This window comes from Dermacentor andersoni, chromosome 1, assembly GCF_023375885.2.
Source record: "Dermacentor andersoni chromosome 1, qqDerAnde1_hic_scaffold, whole genome shotgun sequence".
NCBI lineage: Eukaryota > Metazoa > Arthropoda > Arachnida > Ixodida > Ixodidae > Dermacentor > Dermacentor andersoni.
Window position 1 is genome coordinate 310,328,808 of NC_092814.1, and position 20,544 is coordinate 310,349,351.

The 20,544-nt window shown below is 42.8% G+C and overlaps 1 protein-coding gene across 2 annotated transcripts in view; it reads left to right on the forward strand.

The window, feature by feature from the left end:
* The window catches only part of LOC126548070 (abasic site processing protein HMCES-like), a 44,190-nt gene that overhangs the window by 749 nt on the left and 22,897 nt on the right, over window positions 1-20,544 (forward strand). The window contains exons 1-5 of one of the 2 annotated variants that reach the window (XM_055063378.2): window positions 244-678; window positions 2,954-3,091; window positions 7,727-7,942; window positions 9,867-10,056; window positions 13,870-13,944. In XM_055063378.2, coding sequence (XP_054919353.2) covers window positions 593-678; window positions 2,954-3,091; window positions 7,727-7,942; window positions 9,867-10,056; window positions 13,870-13,944 — 705 coding nt within the window. In that variant the 5' untranslated portion in view covers window positions 244-592. Of the gene's footprint in view, window positions 1-243; window positions 679-2,953; window positions 3,092-7,726; window positions 7,943-9,866; window positions 10,057-13,869; window positions 13,945-20,544 lie in introns of those variants that run through there. The other variant, XM_055063379.2, reaches the window with a different exon arrangement.

Sequence of the window (20,544 nt, forward strand, 5' to 3'; positions counted from 1 at the left end):
CGTCACTTCTGCCCGAAGGTAGACCGAACGATAAGCACAATCGACGCTTGAAAAAAATTAATATAAAAGTCGCTATATCAGGATATTGGCTGGGAATTGTTCGTGTATTTGTTGATGTCTGTTAAATATCGTGTTTTATAACTTCTACACTGAGCTATGCGGCGCCAATGTACAAAGTGGCGGGACGAACGCGTTCGCGCGTTCCAGACGATAATTCTGCCTTGGAACTGTGTATTGTCCGCGCATTTTTTTTAGGAGTGTTAAAGGTGATGCTTTATAACGCTGCTCGGAAAGTGCTGCGGCGCAAGCGCACAATTTAGCGGAGCATGCCGCGTCTCAGCTCAACTTTTTTTATTCGGGCATCTAGAAGCAGAAGTATTGGCGAATTGTTTGCTGTGGCCAGCAGTGCTGCTTTAATTTGAAATGAAAGTTATTGAGCTGCTGGCACCTTGAGCTTTTCAGACACCCTAATAATGAAAATCAAGCTCATTTAACAGCATAGAGCTTTTGTAGACACATGCTTAGTAAGCGATCTGACGTGCCTCTCCATATAAACGCTCTTTGGCACATAGAGTGAGCTTAAAAACATGTCATGTGGTCGTTGCGAGTTCTGGATCGCCGAGTTATTTCCGCACGGATGTCCAAACTTTTTCAACGGTTCCAAATGATGGTCATGCTGTAAGTCTTGGAACTACTACGTTGCTTTATCTCTGGAGACTGGATTATGTGGTTTGCTCAACAACTGCTGGAAAAGAAAATGAGATAACCAGCTGGCAGTATTGTTTCATTTAGTTTGCATTTGCGCAGAAGCATTCAACGTGTCAGATTATCGCTTCTGGCGCTTAATGTGCATGTTTGGCTACTTGCACTAGCTTTCTACGGTGTTGAGAACTGCAGCAGTATATATGTCTATACCACTCAATACAACTTGTGAAGTGCGAGTGCTTGCCAAGGAGTGTTTCCTAGTTTGATGTTGATCCAATCCATGTTGCCCTTTGAAGTGATAGGGAAAGGGTCACAAACTTGCAGCCTGCCTCTCAGCACTTGCTTTTTTCCTTTTTACAACCTTCGCTTTTTCTTTGTTTCTGAGCCCAGAAGCTTTTCACTGCACGATCATGTTGGTTGGCTAGGTGCTTTGCTATTTTTACAAGTGATGCTGTGACTATCCTGAGGGCAAAGCTATGAATACGCACATAATGAGGTTAGGGGCTTGCAGGCCTGTGTCATCACTAGACTTCCAGGTTGTTGTGTGCTGCAAGTATTACCTTACTTGCTCTCAATGTTTAGATATCAGCCTCAATTACTCTTAAGGCTGTTTGTGACACATCATCTCTTGAAAGATCAAAAATATATATATGCAGTCTAGGTTGGGTTACATTTATTGTGTGTACATATGACATTCAAGGAAGAAACAAGCACCATAGGTCTTGTAGTCATGATTGAGAGAACATGTTACAGTAGTAACTGTATGGTTAGTAACTACAGAAGTAGTGATTTTTTAAATTAATTTATAATATAGAACAGCAGCATTCCCAATTGAATTCTTGCGATTCCAGTGGGTGAGAAATCAAACCTGATATATAGTGAACTGCAAAACCAGAAAAATTAGTTTTAGTGAACAATGATGGCCTGATTAAACCTCCTTACCTAAATTACATGCCTTATTGAAGCGATCATCAAGCTAGCTATACGTGTAAGCTACTGGTGTACCACCTGTATCTGCGGTGGAATCGTGGCAATTTCGCATTTCTTAAGACTCAACCGGTTGACAGCAAAGCTGTCTATGGCTAGGATCCTGGGATTTCTTATTGGCGTAACGTCAACAAAAAACTATCATCATCTATAGCTCATACTACCAAATGCAATGGCTCATACCTCTGTAAGGCAGCGGCTACAAGTATTCGGCAAAGTGAACAGTGCATACATTCTTTGGAATTGTGCATACAACATACAGAACAGCATATGCTTCAATAAAGAACGAACTCAAAAGCAGGGACTTGCGTAACTATACTTCTGTACGTGAAAGAAGAACCTGCCTAGCAACTGATTTGTGTTGTGGTAGAAGGCCACATAAGTGAGGACTCCTGAAGAGCAGCATCCATATGAGCCGTGGCAAATTTCTTTTCTCTCTGGGTCCAACTCTTTGTAGGTGCACATAGTAGCCAAGTCGCAGGCCGTTGGAGGGTCTTAGGCTAATAATTAGATAAAGTGCATGTAAATGTCGCCACATGAATAATATCAACCTATGTCGCAATTGGTAATCATTCTAGTTGTATGCACCTTCGCTTCCGACTACCCTCGCAGCATAGATTGGAGACCATTTTTTTTATTTGCGCTGTTGCAGCTTCTTTTGGACTGAACTGGGTGACAAAAGTATGAAAAGTGAGGTCTGTTTTGCAGCTGTAACTGATGCTTCTACATTTTTGTAATCAAAAAAATTTATGGCTAATGAACAGTTATGTGGGTGTTTAAGGCGATTTCATTGGCAGGAGTCACTCTAAGTGTTTGGAGTGACAACTGCAGCAATAAAGCTTTTGTTGTGAAAATTTTGACCACTTCTTAGTGGTTTCTTACAGACAGGGTTTTAGTGCATTTTATGTACAGGGAGATTAAACATTCTCACTTCACAAGGTTGTGTTGAGGTTCGCTAAAAAAAAAAAACATCAGAGCCACCTTCCAGAAAAAGAGTGACTACCCTTCATTTTTGCTTCTCTGGTAACGATATCCCAGTTTCTCAGGACTGGAACTTGGCTGACAGGCATGCACTTTTGAGTGGTGAAAATGTGTGCATTGCGTGTTTGTGCTTTACTGCTCAGAGTACCAAAAAATTAACTTGCAGATTATGTGCTGTGGCTTACAACAAATAGCCGTTCCTTTTATAATTTCTAAAAGTGCAGCACGCAATGCTGCTATAGCTGCTAGGATTTAATGCATTGCTTTTACATTATTTCAGTGCACTATCGAAGCAGTGCTTGAGTTTTGCTTGCCAGTACAAGGATCGGACTGGCGCTTACAAGTGTCCTGAGTGGCGAGATCTCAACCAGGGAGGCACTTATGAGCCATCCTACAACGTGCCACCTAAAAGCTACTGGTATGTGAATGTGCTTAAGTTCATATTTGCAAAAGTATAAAAGTTTGTGCAAAAAATGGTGGAATAATGCACTTTTGGTGTCACTGGGAAATGAGAGTGCCAGTGCTCTCTGGCCATTCTGAACATGCTCAGGTGCACCTTGAAGTCTTCGATGTTGTCTTTCCTGTTATTATAAGCAGTTTTAAGTTTGTTGATTTTGCTGGGTTGCTCACAAATACCTTTTACTCCACCATCACCAGGACATGCTGCCTTTTTCCTTGTCATACACAAATATTGATGTCTCATGTTATTAAATAATACATGCAACACAAGAAATAGTAAATGTATTGGAGCATGCATCTGCTGCATCTGTTTAGCGAGGGTAATTTGCAAGAGGAGAGCTTCTTTGAATTGCAAGGGTGTCTGAAGTTCTGAAATTTCCAATGCATGGGTGTCCTGAGTGTGAGAAAGACACCTTGGCAGCAACAATGTTCTGCTGACATTTGTTTTTTGTCAAAAGCCTTAATGAAGAGAGATAGGAAAAGACATGTGAGTGAACTCAGTAACTGCACTGTCCTCCCATGTAATGCTGCACAAGGATTAGTTTTTATGGGTTGTCTGGCATTTTATTTTCGTGTAGTGTCCCAGCAAACCAGGAAATTCTATATATGAATATATGTACCAATAAAATGATGTTCCTTGTATAGATGTGTTTCTCTGTTTTGAACAGAATCAAAATTGAATGGCCATGCAATACTTTGAGGTTTGTGTGGATGGTAAATAAACCATTCCAGCTGTTAGGTGGTGCTCTCATGAACAGCTGTGCAAAATTAGTGAAATATTACAAGCGTCTAGATACTCAGAAAGGAGCCTACATTGCCACTTTTACTAATGTTCTTTCTTGCAGCTTTACGGACACATCCACCCGTTTGCAACCTTATGGCATCAAGGGGGCATATCTGAAAGTTATTGTGTATGCTTCCTTGGTGTATGACCTCTCTGATAATTGCTTGAGCTTCTCTCAATCATTTTCAAACTTCACAAGCATGTTTTTCAGATGCATACTCTGTTTGTGCATCTGGTATGACCTGTCGTTCACTCCGGACCGGCCGCCATTGGAATATGAACCTGGCAACGTTTAACGTTAGAACGTTATCTAGTGAGGCGAGTCTAGCAGTGCCATTGGAGGAATTAGAGGGCAGTTAATGGGATATAATAGGGCTCAGTGAAGTTAGGAGGCCAAAAGAAGCATATACAGTGCTACAAAGCGGGCACGTCCTGTGCTACCGGGGCTTAGCAGAGAGACGAGAACTAGGAGTCGGATTCCTCATTAATAAGAATATAGCTGGTAACATACAGGAATTCTATAGCATTAACGAGAGGGTGGCAGGTCTTGTCGTGAAACTTAATAAGAGGTACAAAATGAAGGTTGTACAGGTCTACGCCCCTACATCCAGTCATGATGACCAAGACGTCGAAAGCTTCTATGAAGACGTGGAATCGGCGATGGGTAGAGTGAAAACAAAATACACTATACTAATGAGCGACTTTAATGCCAAGGTAGGCAAGAAGCAGCCTGGAGACAAGGCAGTGGGGGATTATGGCATAGGCACTAGGAATAGCAGGGGAGAGTTATTAGTAGAGTTTGCGGAACAGAATAATATGCGGATAATGAATACTTTCTTCCGCAAGCGGGATAGCCGAAAGTGGACGGGGAGGAGCCCGAACGGCGAGACTAGAAATGAAATAGACTTCATACTCTGCGCTAACCCTGGCATCATACAAGATGTGGACGTGCTCGGCAAGGTGCGCTGCAGTGACCACAGGATATTAAGAACTCGAATTAGCCTAGACCTGAGGAGGGAACGGAAGAAACTGGTACATAAGAAGCCGATCAATGAGTTAGCGGTAAGAGGGAAAATAGAGGAATTCCAGATCAAGCTACAGAACAGGTATTCGGCTTTAACTCAGGAAGAGGACCTTAGTGTTGAAGCAATGAACGACAATCTTGTGGGCATCATTAAGGAGTGTGCAATAGAAGCCGGTGGTAACTCCGTTAGGCAGGATACCAGTAAACTATTGCAGGAGATGAAAGATCTGATCAAGAAACGCCAATTTATGAAAGCCTCTAACCCTACAGCTAGAATAGAACTGGCAGAACTTTCAAAGTTAATAAACAAGCATAAGACAGCTGACATAAGGAAGTATAATATGGATAGAATTGAACATGCTCTCAGGAACGGAGGAAGCCTAAAAGCAGTGAAGAAGAAACTAGGAATTGGCAAGAATCAGATGTATGCGTTAAGAGACAAAGCCGGCAATATCATTACTAATATGGATGAGATAATTCAAGTGGCTGAGGAGTTCTATAGAGATTCATACAGTACCAGTGGCACCCACGACGATAATGGAAGAGAAAATAGTCTAGAGGAATTCGAAATCCCACATGTAACGCCGGAAGACGTAAAGAGAGCCTTGGGAGATATGAAAAGGGGGAAGGCAGCTGGGGAGGATCAGGTAACAGCAGATTTGTTGAAGGATGGTGGGCAGATTGTTCTAGAGAAACTGGCCACCCTGTATACGCAATGCCTCATGACCTCGAGCGTACCGGAATCTTGGAAGAACGCTAACATAATCCTAATCCATAAGAAAGGGGACGCCAAAGACTTGGAAAATTATAGACCGATCAGCTTACTGTCAGTTGCCTACAAACTATTTACTGAGGTAATCGCAAATAGAATCAGGAACACCTTAGACTTCTGTCAAGCAAAGGACCAGGCAGGATTCCGTAAAGGGTGCTCAACAATAGACCATATTAACACTATCAATCAGGTGATAGAGAAATGTGCAGAATATAACCAACCCTTATATATAGCTTTCATTGGTTACGAGAAAGCGTTTGATTCTGTCGAAACCTCAGCAGTCATGGAGACATTACGGAATCAGGGTGTAGACGAGCCGTATGTAAAAATACTGAAAGATATCTATAGCGGCTCCACAGCCGCCGTAGTCCTCCATAAAGAAAGCAACAAAATCCCAATAAAGAAAGGTGTCAGGCCGGGAGATACGATCTCTCCAATGCTATTCACAGTGTGTTTACAGGAGGTATTCAGAGACCTGGATTGGGAAGAACTGGGGATAAAAGTTAATGGAGAATACCTTAGTAACTTGCGATTCGCTGATGATATTGCCTTGCTTAGTAATTCAGGGGACCAATTGCAATGCATGCTCACTGACCTGGAGAGGCAAAGCAGAAGAGTGGGTCTAAAAATTAATCTGCAGAAAACTAAAGTAATGTTTAACAGTCTCGGAAGAGAACAGCAATTTACAATAGGTAGCGAGGCACTGGAAGTGGTAGGGGAATACATCTACTTAGGGCAGGTAGTGTCTACGGATCCGGATGATGAGACGGAAATAATCAGAAGAATAAGAATGGGCTGGGGTGCGTTTGGCAGGCATTCTCAGATCATGGACAGCAGGTTGCCATTATCCCTCAAGAGAAAAGTGTATAACACCTGTGTCTTACCAGTACTCACCTACGGGGCAGAAACCTGGAGGCTTACGAAGAGGGTTCTACTCAAATTGGGGATGACACAACGAGCTATGGAAAGAAGAATGATGGGTGTAACATTAAGGGATAAGAAAAGAGCAAATTGGGTGAGGGAACAAACACAAGTTAATGACATCTTAGTTGAAATCAAGAAAAAGAAATGGGCATGGGCAGGACATGTAATGAGGAGGGAAGATAACCGATGGTCATTAATGGTTACGGACTGGATTCCAAGGGAAGGGAAGCTTAGCAGGGGGCGGCAGAAAGTTAGGTGGGCGGATGAGATTAAGAAGTTTGCAGGGACGACATGGCCACAATTAGTACATGACCAGGGTTGTTGAGAAGTATGGGAGAGGCCTTTGCCCTGCAGTGGGCGTAACCAGGCTGATGATGATGATGATGAACCTTTTCACACTGAAATGCAGCTCGTATCAGAGCCTGAAGGCAGTTTTGTGGGCAGGCCATCAGTGAGAACATGCAGCCAGAGGCTGGCGTCTGTGATGCAACACAGCAACTTAGTCCCACGAGGCCAACGGCCGGGTCTGCAACTATTGTGTACAGCTATCGCTTGTCATCGCATCAGGTGTCACCTTGGCGCTCTTGCTCGGCACACTAGCCAATATATTCTAGGCACTGTGGTGCCACCTGCCGGGGCCACCATTTTTTGTGTTGCCAACTTCAAAAATACTTCCGCCAAGATTTCAAATCTTTCGCAGTCGTATTTGTGACCAAAAAAATGGAACTAGCTGCATGGATGCATTAGGATGGTCTCTGGTGAGATGAGTTGGTGCTTTTTACCGTAGACTGACCCAGCCTGTCCATGGTAGTCGGTGTGCAAAATGTGTAGACGTGCCTTGCTTGTCTACGAGAGGTAAAGGGCTTCCCTGTCAGTGGCTTTCTACATTTCCTCCCCCCCCCCCCCCCCCCCCCCCCCCCCCCGTTGCAAACTGCTGAACATTCCTTCCGAGTAGGTTGTTAAGTGAATATGTCAAAAGATGTCCTACAAGTTATTCATTGTCTTGGCTCACCATTTTCTTGTTTCCATTGCAAAAGGAAGCAAGTGCAGCTTGCTGAGCCTGACTGAAGACTTTTCATTGCTTTTCCAGTCCTGTGTTGGTTGATAACCACCAGCTGAGGGCAGACATGCCCTCGGAGCGTGTCCTGACAGCCATGCGGTGGGGCCTGATCCCAACTTGGTACCCAGGTGATCCACAGGACTTCAGCGTTAGCACGATTAACTGCCGCATCGAAAGTGCTACAAGCCGAAATAGCTATAAACCAGCAATAGCAGCAGGGCGTCGTTGCATCGTCATTGCTGAAGGGTCTGTTTCAAAACCATTTTGTAATATCAAATAGCGAGCTTTGTTCTTGTGTGTGGAAAGGATTGCCCACTTCTCCCACTGTCCTCTTCTCCTATTGCAGCTGTAGCAGAGCGCCCCAGCGCCACCACAGATGTAGTAGTTAACGGTTATGTTTTCTACAGAAATGTGCAATGAAACAGCAAAAACTACCTCAATGTCCTCACTGCTCAATATATAGGCCTTCAAGCACATCATTCCCTTAATGAAGTGAATAGTTTTGTAGAATTGTTTGGCTATTAGCTTGCATTAACAATCATAGTCGGTGGTTTCTGCACAATTTTTTAGCTAAATAGAACTTGTACCAAAGCACTCTTACGGGGCATTACTGAGCTTATTGCTGATATCCCTAAAATGTACGTAATTCTTTCTGCCAATTATAATGCTAACCTATTGGGACAAAACAGATGATAACAAAGGAACTCGAAAGACTTGAAAGGAAGCATTTGAAGGGACCATGACACCAAACTTTTGAGCTCGAATTATGCATTGCATGTTAAACTGTACACATCCCCACAGCAAGCTGGCAAAATTTGAGTGCACTTGGTTGGTAGAAAATCTGTATTTGAATATTTTTACATTGCATTTGAAACATACAACAGTCTGACAGCATTAATTGGTGAAGAAAGGGAATCTCACTACCAGAAACGACTCCCTCGGAGTAATGGAAGTCAATGTCGAAGCCCATGCTTTTGTGTACTGCAAGCACCGAAAGCAATTGGCAAAAGTTGGAAATGTGTCATGGTTGCCATGTATTATTTCATTTTTGCATGTGCGTCTCAGTGGTCTGCTACTGCTTTTTATTGCATGAGTGAGGGAGTTGTATGCACGATTCAACAGCGGCATTCTTGTTGTGCCAATGTATCCGAAAATGTCCAATGTGGTCTGGAGTTTTTTTGGAGCAGATGACTCGGCAGGGGCCCCTCATTTCCCGTCACACAGTCGATCCAAAAATGGTGGTCGCTGTCAGTGCTTAGAGGCAGCGATTTCAACATTGAAATTACCGAGTTAAAATGTGTGCTGAGAGCCCAGTTCTTTTGTGTGTATTGAGCCCTCTACTACAGTGAAATGATAAACTTAGAATAGTTGGACGACCGTGCCATGGCCCCTTCAAGAATGTGCAATGAGTGATAGAAGGGAAGATTATTGACGTAACATTGAGACAGGATGATGGCTGATGATGGATGATGGTTGATTAAGGAAGAATTGGGTGAAGCTGATACTCCTAAGAATTGGACATCATCTACAGCGTAAAAAAGATGCAAAGAAAAGTAGGGATGACACGAGTGCAGCGTCTCTTGACACCATGGGTTTGATCCCAGCCGTGGTGGCTGTATTCCAATTGTGTATTGTGCATTGAGTGCACATTAAATTTAATTGTTTTTTTAAAACTGCAATCTCCTGCCTACTATTCTTTGCGTCTTTTTTGCACTCTACATTACGAACATATTCCAATTTTCCCAGCACTCTACACTTGTTAAGAAGCAGAGTTTCGTGGGATGTGTAATGCATAGAGCTTTGTCCTGCAGTGGAGTTAAATAGCCTGATGATGATGATCGAGTGTTGCCTTCTTTTTTTTGCACGACAGGAAGTAACATGCATAAAAAGGGACCTTGCATGGGATTATTTGACAGGACAGTGTGATGTTTCTCCAGATTCTCCAGCAAGCTGCTGAATGTGCTGTAGCCCCATTGTTCAGCTTCCCAGTCCAAATATTGCCATGTATTGTCACTAACTGGTGCACCCATAAATGGAGAGATGCATTGCAGCTTATTTTAGCTTATGTTGATAAGGCTGGCAATAACTTAGTCTGCACTTGTTGACTTATTCTGAGTCTATTCAGCAAAAGAAAGGAAATATCTTTGGTTTCATCAATGCTGTCTCGCAGGTATTTTGAATGGATGAAGCCTGCAAAGTCTGCTCCCAAGCAGGCTTACTTTGTGTACTACCAGCAGACATTGGATAGCTCCATGTCAACACGGCAGTGGGACTGCGAGGGAATGGAGCAGCTTCTCTTCAGCGAGGGCCGTTGGCTAGGTCCTAAGCTGTTGACAATGGCAGCCATCTTTGATGTTAATGTATGTAAAAGCTGCACAGTGCAGCCAGGCCAGACTATTGTAAAGCTTGCATGTTTCTTTGTGCAGTGCAGAGCTTCTAACTGGTAGCATCAATGCACCCTCATATTTTTGTTAGCAGTTTTGAGCACCCCACTCTGATTCCTTTTTAGTATGTGGCTCATGTTGGATAAGTAGGACTTAGCTGCCTGAGAGGGTGCGCACCTTTCATAATCTTGTGCAAATGAGCGTCACGGGGAGCGAGTTGGGGGTAACCGCAATCAAGTGCGCGCAAATGGGTGGGAGAGTAAAGCGAGTGGAATGCAGGTTAGCGCACGGCTCCTTTTATAGTGTGGCTGTGGCTATGCATGTCTGTTTGCTGAGCACACATGCAGCCTGTATGCCCGGGTTGAAAGGTAATCTGCTGCGTGTGCAAAGACTGGGCGAGCTGAGAAGGCAAGGCTTCGTGCGCTGTCTTCCTGCACGTTTAATGTTGGAGGTTGCACAACCTCGTGTTTTGGCGCCGCGTTGAAGCGAGAAGCAGACGAAGCATTCGCTCCCCGCTGCCGGCACGTTTCACGATAGCATTGTCCAGCTGAGGGCAAACTCGCGGTAGTGGCACTACGGCTATGGAGTTCTGCTATTAGCCCGAGGGTGCGGGATTGAATCTCAGCATTGCTGCATTTTTATTGGGGTGGAATGCAAAAGCGCCCATGTACCATGCATTGGGTGCACGTTAAAGAACCCCAGGTGGTCATAGTTAATCCGGAGTCCCTCACTGCGATGTGCCTCATAATCAAATCATGGTTCTAGCACGTAAAGCCCCAGGATTTTAATTTTGATTTTTGACTGCGTACAACCTTATCAGTTGCAGGGGCAAAGTGGGTACAAAAGCGTGGCTGGCTTCACTTTGTACCGCTGATGTAGAGACATATCATCGACGCGGCATGAAACCGTATCTTTCGTCGCCTACTCTCAAATTCAACACAATGATATTTTTTTCTCATTCAGTTTTGCTTTTTCTGGTTGCCCATTATTTGAAAAATTTTGAGGACACTTCCATGTAAGAAAAGTCCATCGGTGACCGTACTTATTTGCATGAAAGATTGAACTTCAATGTAAGAAAATTTAGATCTTAAGACGCGAATTGGCGATTTTACCGACTTTATTATATCGACGTTTAACTAGTCACAATTTTCAGCCGCATGCGAAGTGTTGCAAGTGCTGCTGCCATCAAATTTACTGTAGTTATGCGAATCTAGTGCACACATTTAGGACAAAGAGAAGTAGTTTAAGGCTGACATTAAACTGTGGTATGAAAGGGGGAGGGTAGTGTAGTTGCCATCGGGTGATCCGTTTATGCGACAGGCCACCATCAGATTGTGAAATAAACTGAAGAGCGCAAGTTTGTCACTTTATTCCTTTGGCATAGCTGATAAATTGATCACTCGGCTTATCAGTGTTTCACAAGTGTGCTTTTAGAGCACTGCAATTCTCTGATATTGCACAATGTTCATAGCTGGATGTGAGCAAACAATTTTAAGCAGCAAAATCACTTTAATTGCATTAGGATCCAGCGATGAGCATTCTATGAAATCAGAGGCACAGGAGTGCTGACAGGAGAAGTAGACAGGAGTGCTGACTATATGGCAATGCATTTGGCATAGCCATCTAATGTCCCAACGGTAAAAGGCATTGCACCATACTCTCTGCCTCTGTTCACCTCCACTTTGTGATTTTCCAAGGCACTCTCCTCCTTTTTTTCCTTCCCTAGCTGTTGGCACCACATGTGTGTGCCGCACGGCGGTAAGGTCGATAAACAAATTGTCGAGAGGCTTTTTAGCTATCAAATTAATAAGTGGACGGATGGTGCACTTTAGCCATAGCCGTCGCTTGAAGCAGTATCGGCACGTTTTTAAATTGCGGTTGCAACCAGTAAACATGCAATCGGCTTATTTCCAAGAGTTGGAAATATTTGTGTAGCTGAAGTTACCCATCCCAGTTCTGCTACCAGCGATGAAGGCGATAACAGCACACCATTTCAAAGGAGAAGCAGCAGCATGTTCACTTTGATAGTGCTTGCAGGCACTAAATTAAACTAAGTGATCTAAGTAGAAAGCAATATAACATGCTTTGTGCCTGGGTGTCGGTCTGCTACTACATTCATGACCATCAGTTGAATAAAACTGTAGTTGTTTTAAGCAGAGTCATAGCATAAAGCAAAAGTGTGCTTATGTTCCTGAGGGCTAGTGGTGTGCCCTTACTAATTTTAGAGCACTGCTGCCACCATTCGCCAAATTAAGTGGCGTAGTGTGTGGTAAAGACACCTGAGAGCTTTAATTGTAGCTCGATATGTTAGCTTGGTTGCAGGACTCGTATGATGTACTATAGCATGCAGGCTGAGGCATGCCACGACAGAGGCTGAAGCATGCTGTAAGTTGCAGTTCATAAATACAGAGAAGAGACAAGTACACGCACAAGTAAGCAAACTTGTACATTAGGTTATTGCTCAGTGCCGTGCTGGATGCCCAAAAATGTGAGACAAATATTTACAGCTTTGCATGTCAATTTATTACCAAAGGGAGCTTCAGTAAAAACACACCATCATGCAAAATTAGTGCTCAACATCTGCTACTATGACACTGGCACTTGCCATACTAAATTTTCATTAATTTACAAACAAAAGTATTCCGCAAACTTCAGTAGGTGACAAGCGGACACAGCATCATGTGGATGACAGCGGAAACGTGTGCGTGGTTCTACAGTGAGCGATTAGTCAACAAACAAAAAGCACACTTTGCCTCGTTAGATGTCTTGCCGCCCATGGGCTGCTGAAGACCATGCAGTGTGACTTGGCTGAAGGTGCTAGTAATAAGTTTCTGCGCCATCTATGATTTGAGCCAGAGGCTTGGTGGGATGCAATTTGTAATACCTTATCAGGCGAGTAGGCACTCCTGTTAATCTTACTCCGGGATCAGAGGCTTGCAGTGCTCTGCTGGCATGCTCAAAGCATGCGGATAACCCAAGTGCTTGCCGAACACAAGAGCTGAACGCAGAGCTCTGAACTTGATTGTGTGAACGCAACAGTTTATTGTTGCCATTGTTACATCATGCAGCGTATATCATAACCTGTGTGCTCCACTGTTATCTTTTTATTCTGGTGTGATAGTAACACAAGCACCTGACCAAGGTGCAGTGTGTTGTGCACAACACATCTAATACCCCATGGCAATACAGGAGTTGGTGGCAGTGGAGTGCAAGAGCAGGGATCACTGCATGGCCTCTGAGACCATAAACGTTCACAGTGCACTGTTGATTTTGGAGGTCATGTCCGCACGGCGACGCACCCAGTTTAGTATGTTTCCACGTGGCTGAAAGCTTACGAGAGTTTCGAACTGCCGCATTAGAGGAGCTACTAGCAGCGTCAAGCGCTGCCAGATTTCTGCCTAATCTGTCGAGAATGATCAGTAAATATTTATATTGAAATAAAAGTTGTTCATGAAATAAGTGATCCGTTAATCCATTTTGAGGAAACTCTTTCTTTGTTAAAACATTGTTTTAAAAGCATGAGAATTTCTGGCTTTTCTAGCTTACGAATCGTCTTCTTGTGGTAAGGATGGCTTTATTTATAAACGTAATTTACTAACACAGCTTGAATATTTTTTTTTTCTTAAGTGTCCCTTTAAAGGCTGCTAATAAGAAAACTAGACAATTACCTACTCCGTAGCTATGCCAGGGTTTCTTCAATAGTACTTGTGTATAGTGCATACTTGTTTGTAACCAGTTTAACCAAAGTGAAATTTCATTGCAGTTTGCCTTCCCTTTATGACATTTCAGAAGGGCCTGCACTCGTTCAGCATCCTTACCATGGAAGCACCCTCGTACATGCGTTGGCTGCACTCCAGAGTGCCTGTAAGTAAACTTTGCATTTTGAAAGAACCAGCTATAGCTTTTATGCTGCGAAGTATTGTGTTACTCCGCATGTTGAGCCTTGGAAGGTCCACACCTATTGCCTCACTGGTTAGCGGCAAAAATTAGGCTTGTGCAGATGCTCAATATTTTTGAATATTTGATTGAATATTAGGCTATTCGATATTTGCTTTGGCTCTAATTTCAGAATTAGTAGTTCTTGAAGAATTTGAATTGAATGAATATGCATTTTTTCCCGTTATAAGCCACATCTCCAATGACAACTACCGGGAAAGTACGATAAATGTGCATGTAACCCACGGGAATAACTGTATACAACACCATAATCTTTGTAAAAAGTCTCCATTTGGGGATGCATGAATTATCGATGTTGCATTTTTGGCCAGCAGCTCTGTACCCCACCTCTACGGTGACACTGATGTTGAACATTGCCCTAAAAGTGGTTTCACGGCATCGCGGCCTGTGCTGCCGGAAACCACACCTCAAGGTAAAATTTCTGCTGCCCTGAAGCCACGCCTCAAGTCGAAATCCACATATACGTACCTGCACCTGCGGCACTAAACCATAACTTTGGTGACTGACACCTGGAAAAACAGTGCTGATTAGGCCTAACAGTAATGGCAGGAGTGGCAGTGGATGTGAAACCTTCGTAAGAAGTTTGCCTCCCCTCAGAGATTGGGTCGTAGATGATGTGCACAGGCCAGTCTGAGAACCGCAAAAGGGGTGAGGGTGCCTACTAAGTTTGTCTATGCATTTGCATAACAGAACAGGTCAAGCTCGTGTGTAGATGAAAAGCATCAAACTGAATTTGCACAACACAGAATGAATTGCCGGCGTTGCGCAGTCAAGGTGGCACTTCACACAGTGTTGCGACCATGCACAACGGGTGAACGGGAAATGCCCTTGTGGCCTCAACTATCACAAAATTTTAGCTAGACTGAAGCACAACAGGGAGCAAGAGCCTGTAAAATTTTCTCTGCTGCTGGAGTTGTAGGAAATGTTGAACCTGCGCGTTCTTGCATGAAAATATCTGAGTAACAGCACTTCGAAAATAAGCTAACCCCAGAGATGAAGCTGTTCCCTTTTTTTGCAAGTAAAGAGCCAACTTTTCTTCGATTTCTCAATATTTGGCTGTTATGTCAAGGTTTTATGCAAATCCCACAACTTTGAACTACTCACTTCGAAATTTGACACTTATTACTATTTGCTTGAACTTCGCATTGAACAAAAAAATTGATATTCGCACGAGCCTACGAAAAATGCATTTCAAGTTTCATTTTAAGGGGTCTTGAAACACCTTTTCTTGAAATCCGATCTACACCGTGTAATGCGTGTGATGGTTTTTGGAGAATATATTCTGAAGAATTTTTTTGACAAGGATCCAATAACATCCGAAACATAAAGATTGCACTTTTCTCATTACCCCTTGGTTCCTCTTAGCTGTTGTTGCACCCTGTATACTCCTCTTTTTTTTTTTTTTTTCCCCTCTATCTGCGTGAGCTTGTTAAATTTTAAAGGTTGATGTCTGGCGTAGGTGCCCAGGAGTGGCAAAGGACCGGTGACAGGATGGGCAGGATGCATTAACAACCACCTTTTCCTCATTTCATACAGCATCTGGAAGGGTGGGCATACACATGTAATCTTTTGTTAGCGAGTAATTCATAGTCATGAACAATAGCTCAATGGCTGGCATCTAAGGGCTGTTGCACTGGCTGTAACATAAGATGCAGCATAAAAAGAGCTTGAAAGCCACAGGAGAGAGCGAGCAAGCCAAGCAAGCTATTTTGTGAACTTAGAGGCTTCCTGCTGCATGCACTGGAATGATACCTGACTCGCATGTTCGTAGCAGCATTGGCTACAGATTGTGAATGTTGCCTTATTGTGTTTGAAAAGCGTTCCAGCACCCCTCTAAATTGATAAACCAGTATTCTAGAATAGCATGTCAATTGTCGCCAAGAGCAGACCTCTTCCATTGCAGATCCTGGTTCGTTCTGGAGAGGGGAAAACTTCAGCACTTGCACTGCCAGCTCTGCTTGTTGAAATGTCGGGACATCTTATGTGGTTCCGTTTATAGAGTGATGCAAAAATTTTGCCTATGTATAAAAAGTTTTTTTGCGTTGTACTTAACTAAAATACCAAGCAGTGTATGTCGTTCTGGTTTAGTGATTTTCATTTACCAAGATTCTACTGTATCCAGTAAAAGCTTGTTAATTCAGATCTCACGGTAGCAAAAAAAAAAAAAAAAAAAATGTCCAGATTAACCGAATTTTGAATTATTGAGGGTATAAATACCAAATGCTTACTGACAGCATGCATTTACTTAATGAATCAACATATTCTATTTCTATTTAGCACAAAAGCAGTTGGGAATCTGCAATACTTGTCATCTCTTGACAGATTAGTGCTCGCAGTGGCAAAGATGTCGCACTTCCTTTGCAGTACGGCGTTGAAGTGGCTTCATCCGAGATGTGCTTTTCAATGCCGCGCGCACATCCCAATGATTTTTTTCGCCATTGAGCTGGTTGGCAACAGCGCATCCATCCACTGCGATGAAGCCGGTGGGCTTGATGCCAGCGCGCAGGCTGTGGTAAAATTGCTCTTCGTCCTCAATAGCTTCCGCTGTGTTTGTGATGTTGTGCATGCATTGCACTGAGTCAAAATGAAACTTCTGCTTGTTGCAACCACCGCTGCGGACGAAACAGCAGTTGCTAAAGACGCGGTGATGGATGGCGACCACAGATTTCTGAAGGCGCGCACCAAATGTGTGCGTTGAGTCAAACCATAACTACAGTGAAATCTCGGTCATACGTTCCTGAGAAAAAATTTGTGAGAAAAGACTTACTAACTGGGAAAACATGCAATGCGAAGTCATTGAAAAATTTGGCAGTCTGAACTGTAGTTGACATCTACATGTGAAGCGTTGTGCGAATTGACATGCATTGAGCTAGTGGGTACCGAGCAGCCCGAGACGAGTGTTATCGTTTTCCTATTGCCCAATGTTTTAGGATGGCAATGGGAAACCAAAATGAAATTGAGCTGGTGGTCAATGCCAGGATACAAAGCCGCCAGAGCAAAACATGACTTTCACTTCACGCTGCCTACAGTAGGGAATGTCAGTGCGTTTGGGTTATCGCCTATTAAAGGTGTGCAGTACGCTTCCAAGTTCAAATGGCACTAAGCAACACGCACGCGCTGTGGAACAGTTAGGTTTGTAGCGACCTGGAAATTTGGGAAATTCTAAGCATCTGGAATTGTCAAGGAATGCTTCAATTTAGGGAGTAAAGTCATGGAAAATGACTGACTAAACTGCCCAAGTTTCAAGTTCATGTAGGTTGGTTCCCTGCAAGGTTATTAGGCTCTTTGCAGCACTGCAAGTCAGCTTTCTTGCACAATAAATCTGTTTTCAATCACCATAATAAAGTAATTGATTCGTAAATTACTTGCAGCTCTGGCTCACCATGAGTGCACGCCTTGTCCCTGCATGCACTTGCAAGACTGTACAACCTTCTACCGTAGTACAGTTGTTTATACTAAGGGCTTGGCCATACGGGAAGCAGCTTGTGTGGTGCAGTTTTTAAGGATATTGATAGGGGCAGGGACGAACCTGTCGCATAGAGTGCACACCAAGGACGCACTGAAGGCTTTAGTTTGCCACAGAGCAGTACTATTTCCTTTGTTTTAATGAGTTGATGCTGCATGCTATCTGCATCATAGCCAATAGAAACACGTGGTTTTTGTCGTCTTTTTTTTTTTTCGTGTAACAAATCCAGTGGGTTGCGCTGTCACCCACATGCAACACCTCAACATGCAGGGATCAAAGATGGAGGAAGGAGCTGGACATAGCACAGACTTCAAGTGCAGAGCTGCTGTGACTGCTTCACTAACGTATTTTGTTATACTATTAAAACCCGGTTGTAATAATATGTCTTCATTCGCTACTATGTGGCAGCTATGCGGCATAAACCAAATCTTCTGCGATGAAATAAGCTTCTTCTGCATCGCTGAAAAAGGCCAATTCTTTTAAACCTGTTTTGAACCAGCATTAGCTTCTACTCTAGGTGTGCAGCACTTAGCTGGAAAACGCAATAGGAAGAACTACATTGCAGTGCAGTCAAAGCCACATGTCCAGCACTCCCTTCAGCACTTTCGTATAAGACAAAAATGTTATCCACGCACTATTTGCTCTCCAAATTAAGGCATGCATTGCAGTGAAGATGTACTGAGTGATCCTATTTTGAAACTTTTTCTTGCATAAAAAAGAAACTTTCAATGAGGTCTCTTAAGAGGAAGCTTTAGCTCGAGTGCTCCTATCTATATACATGTAAAAGGAGAATTCGTTTTTCTCGGCAACCACTGCACCAAATTTGACGAGGTTTGCTGCATTTAAAAGACAAACTTAAAATCTAGTGACTTTTGGTTTCGAATTTTTGAGTTAGGTCGTGAATTTTTTATTAAAAATTTCCAAAAATCGAAAATTTTCAAAAAACGAAACTATGAAGTTTACAACTCTGTAACTCAACCACTAAACATGATAATACAATTCTGTGAATTGCATCTAATAGTACATCTAAAGCGGACAAAATTGATGTGTTACACATGAATATAAAAAAAATTTAATCATAGCGAAATATAACTTTTGCAAAACCGTTGTAACCAACGTAACAAATTCACGTAAGATGTAAAATGACATATTGAATTTGTCCGCTTTGAATGATCTAATGGATGCCGTTCACAGAACCGCGATATCAGTACTTGATGCAGAGCTATGAATTTCTAAACTTCGTGCTTCCATTTTTTTCAAACGGTCAAATATTTGAAAATCGATTTAAGAAAATTCCAGCCCTAAATCGAAATTCCGCTTCCAACAGTCACTAGAATTTGACTTTCTCTTTCATATGCAACAAATTTCATCAAAATCGGTCCTGGGGTTATCTCATAAAAACATTCTTGCGTTTTACATGTATTTGAATAGGCCGCGTCGGAGTTGGGCCCGAGCTAAAGCTTCCTCTTAAGCAAGTTTTAATGGATCCTGCTGTCTAATGAACTATCATTCTTATTTTAAGATGGCCCAGAGCAATGTTCCAGCTACAGCAGAAGTGCCACGTTTTCTAATTTGGTACCATTTTTTCCTTCCGATTGCATTTATTGCATGACAAATAACTTTCATCCAGTTATTAATGTTTAAGATTGTCAATATCAGATAATAAAATGACAGTAAGAGAAGCTAAAAATTCTATGAACTTCAGACCTGTCATAAGTTGTGCTTCTTGATTTAACAGTAAATGCAGCAAAAATAGAATGATGCCCAAAATAGGGGGCTTACATCAAAGTTGTACTCGTGAAATTTGGTGTAATATTTAAAAACATTTTCTTGTACACCATGTCTTGCCTTGCATTGTGAAAGTGTAATGGCACTCAGGCAGAAAATTCTTTTATGCCAGAAAAATGGGAATGCACTTCATTACGAGTAGTAAATTTGCCACAGCGTTTACACATACAGTGGACTCTCTTTAAACAGAACCGCAAGGGACCAGGAAAATTGATTCTGTTTATCAGGAGTTCCATTTACTGAGAGACAAAGCTGAATACAATTTCATGAATACAAAACGAAACAACCGTAAGGATGGTGTTCCGTTTAAGAGGCAGTTCCGTTTATCGAGATACCACTGCATACATTGGAGGGGACTAACTTCATTAAAAATTAAATTGTGGGGTTTTACGTGCCAAAACCACTTTCTGATTATGAGGCACGCCGTAGTGGGGGACTCCGGAAATTTCGACCACCAGGGGTTCTTTAACGTGCACCTAAATCTAAGTGCATGGGTGTTTTCGCATTTCGCCCCCATCGAAATGCGGCCGCCGTGGCCGGGATTCGATCCCGCGACCTCGTGCTCAGCAGCCTAACACCATAGCCACTGAGCAACCACGGCGGGTGGGACTAACTTCATGTCTGGTTCATTTAGCTTGAAATGACCATTTTTCATCGATATTTAAAAATAACTAAGAATATTCCATCTGTGATCGACAAACGGGTTCTTAACTTTTAGAACTATGCTCACTGGTTGCTGACTTATTTAATGCCCCATTTTTTTCAATTTTAATTGATATTTTTGCTTGATGAGTGGTCTTTGTTTACAGTCATATTGTTATTCGGATTTTATCATGACGTGATCACATGCCCCTAGAGCCCGACCATAATAGTGGTCGAAATTTTGGAGGCCCCATTAAGCCTCACTTGATCTCGTTGGACATCATCTGTTCGTAAGGTGTTACAAGTGATAATCTGGCCACATAATTTTAAGCGCATTTGGCCCCAGAAGTATCAGAATTTATAATTAAAAAAGCTTATCTTTTGTGGTCTTGGTGCCTGGCACAAGTACACAGGCTGCAAATAGGCATTTTCAATGAGAGATGACGCTTGTCCCATGCATTCGCTATACACTAAGCATTGCCAAAACAGTTGCTACCGCTATTGAAGTCACCACTGGGGTCACCATTGAGATTAGGTGCATGCATGCTGACCAGCCAATCTGGAAGTACCCGGCGAAAGCCAAATTCATCATCAAAATTTGGAAAGTTTGA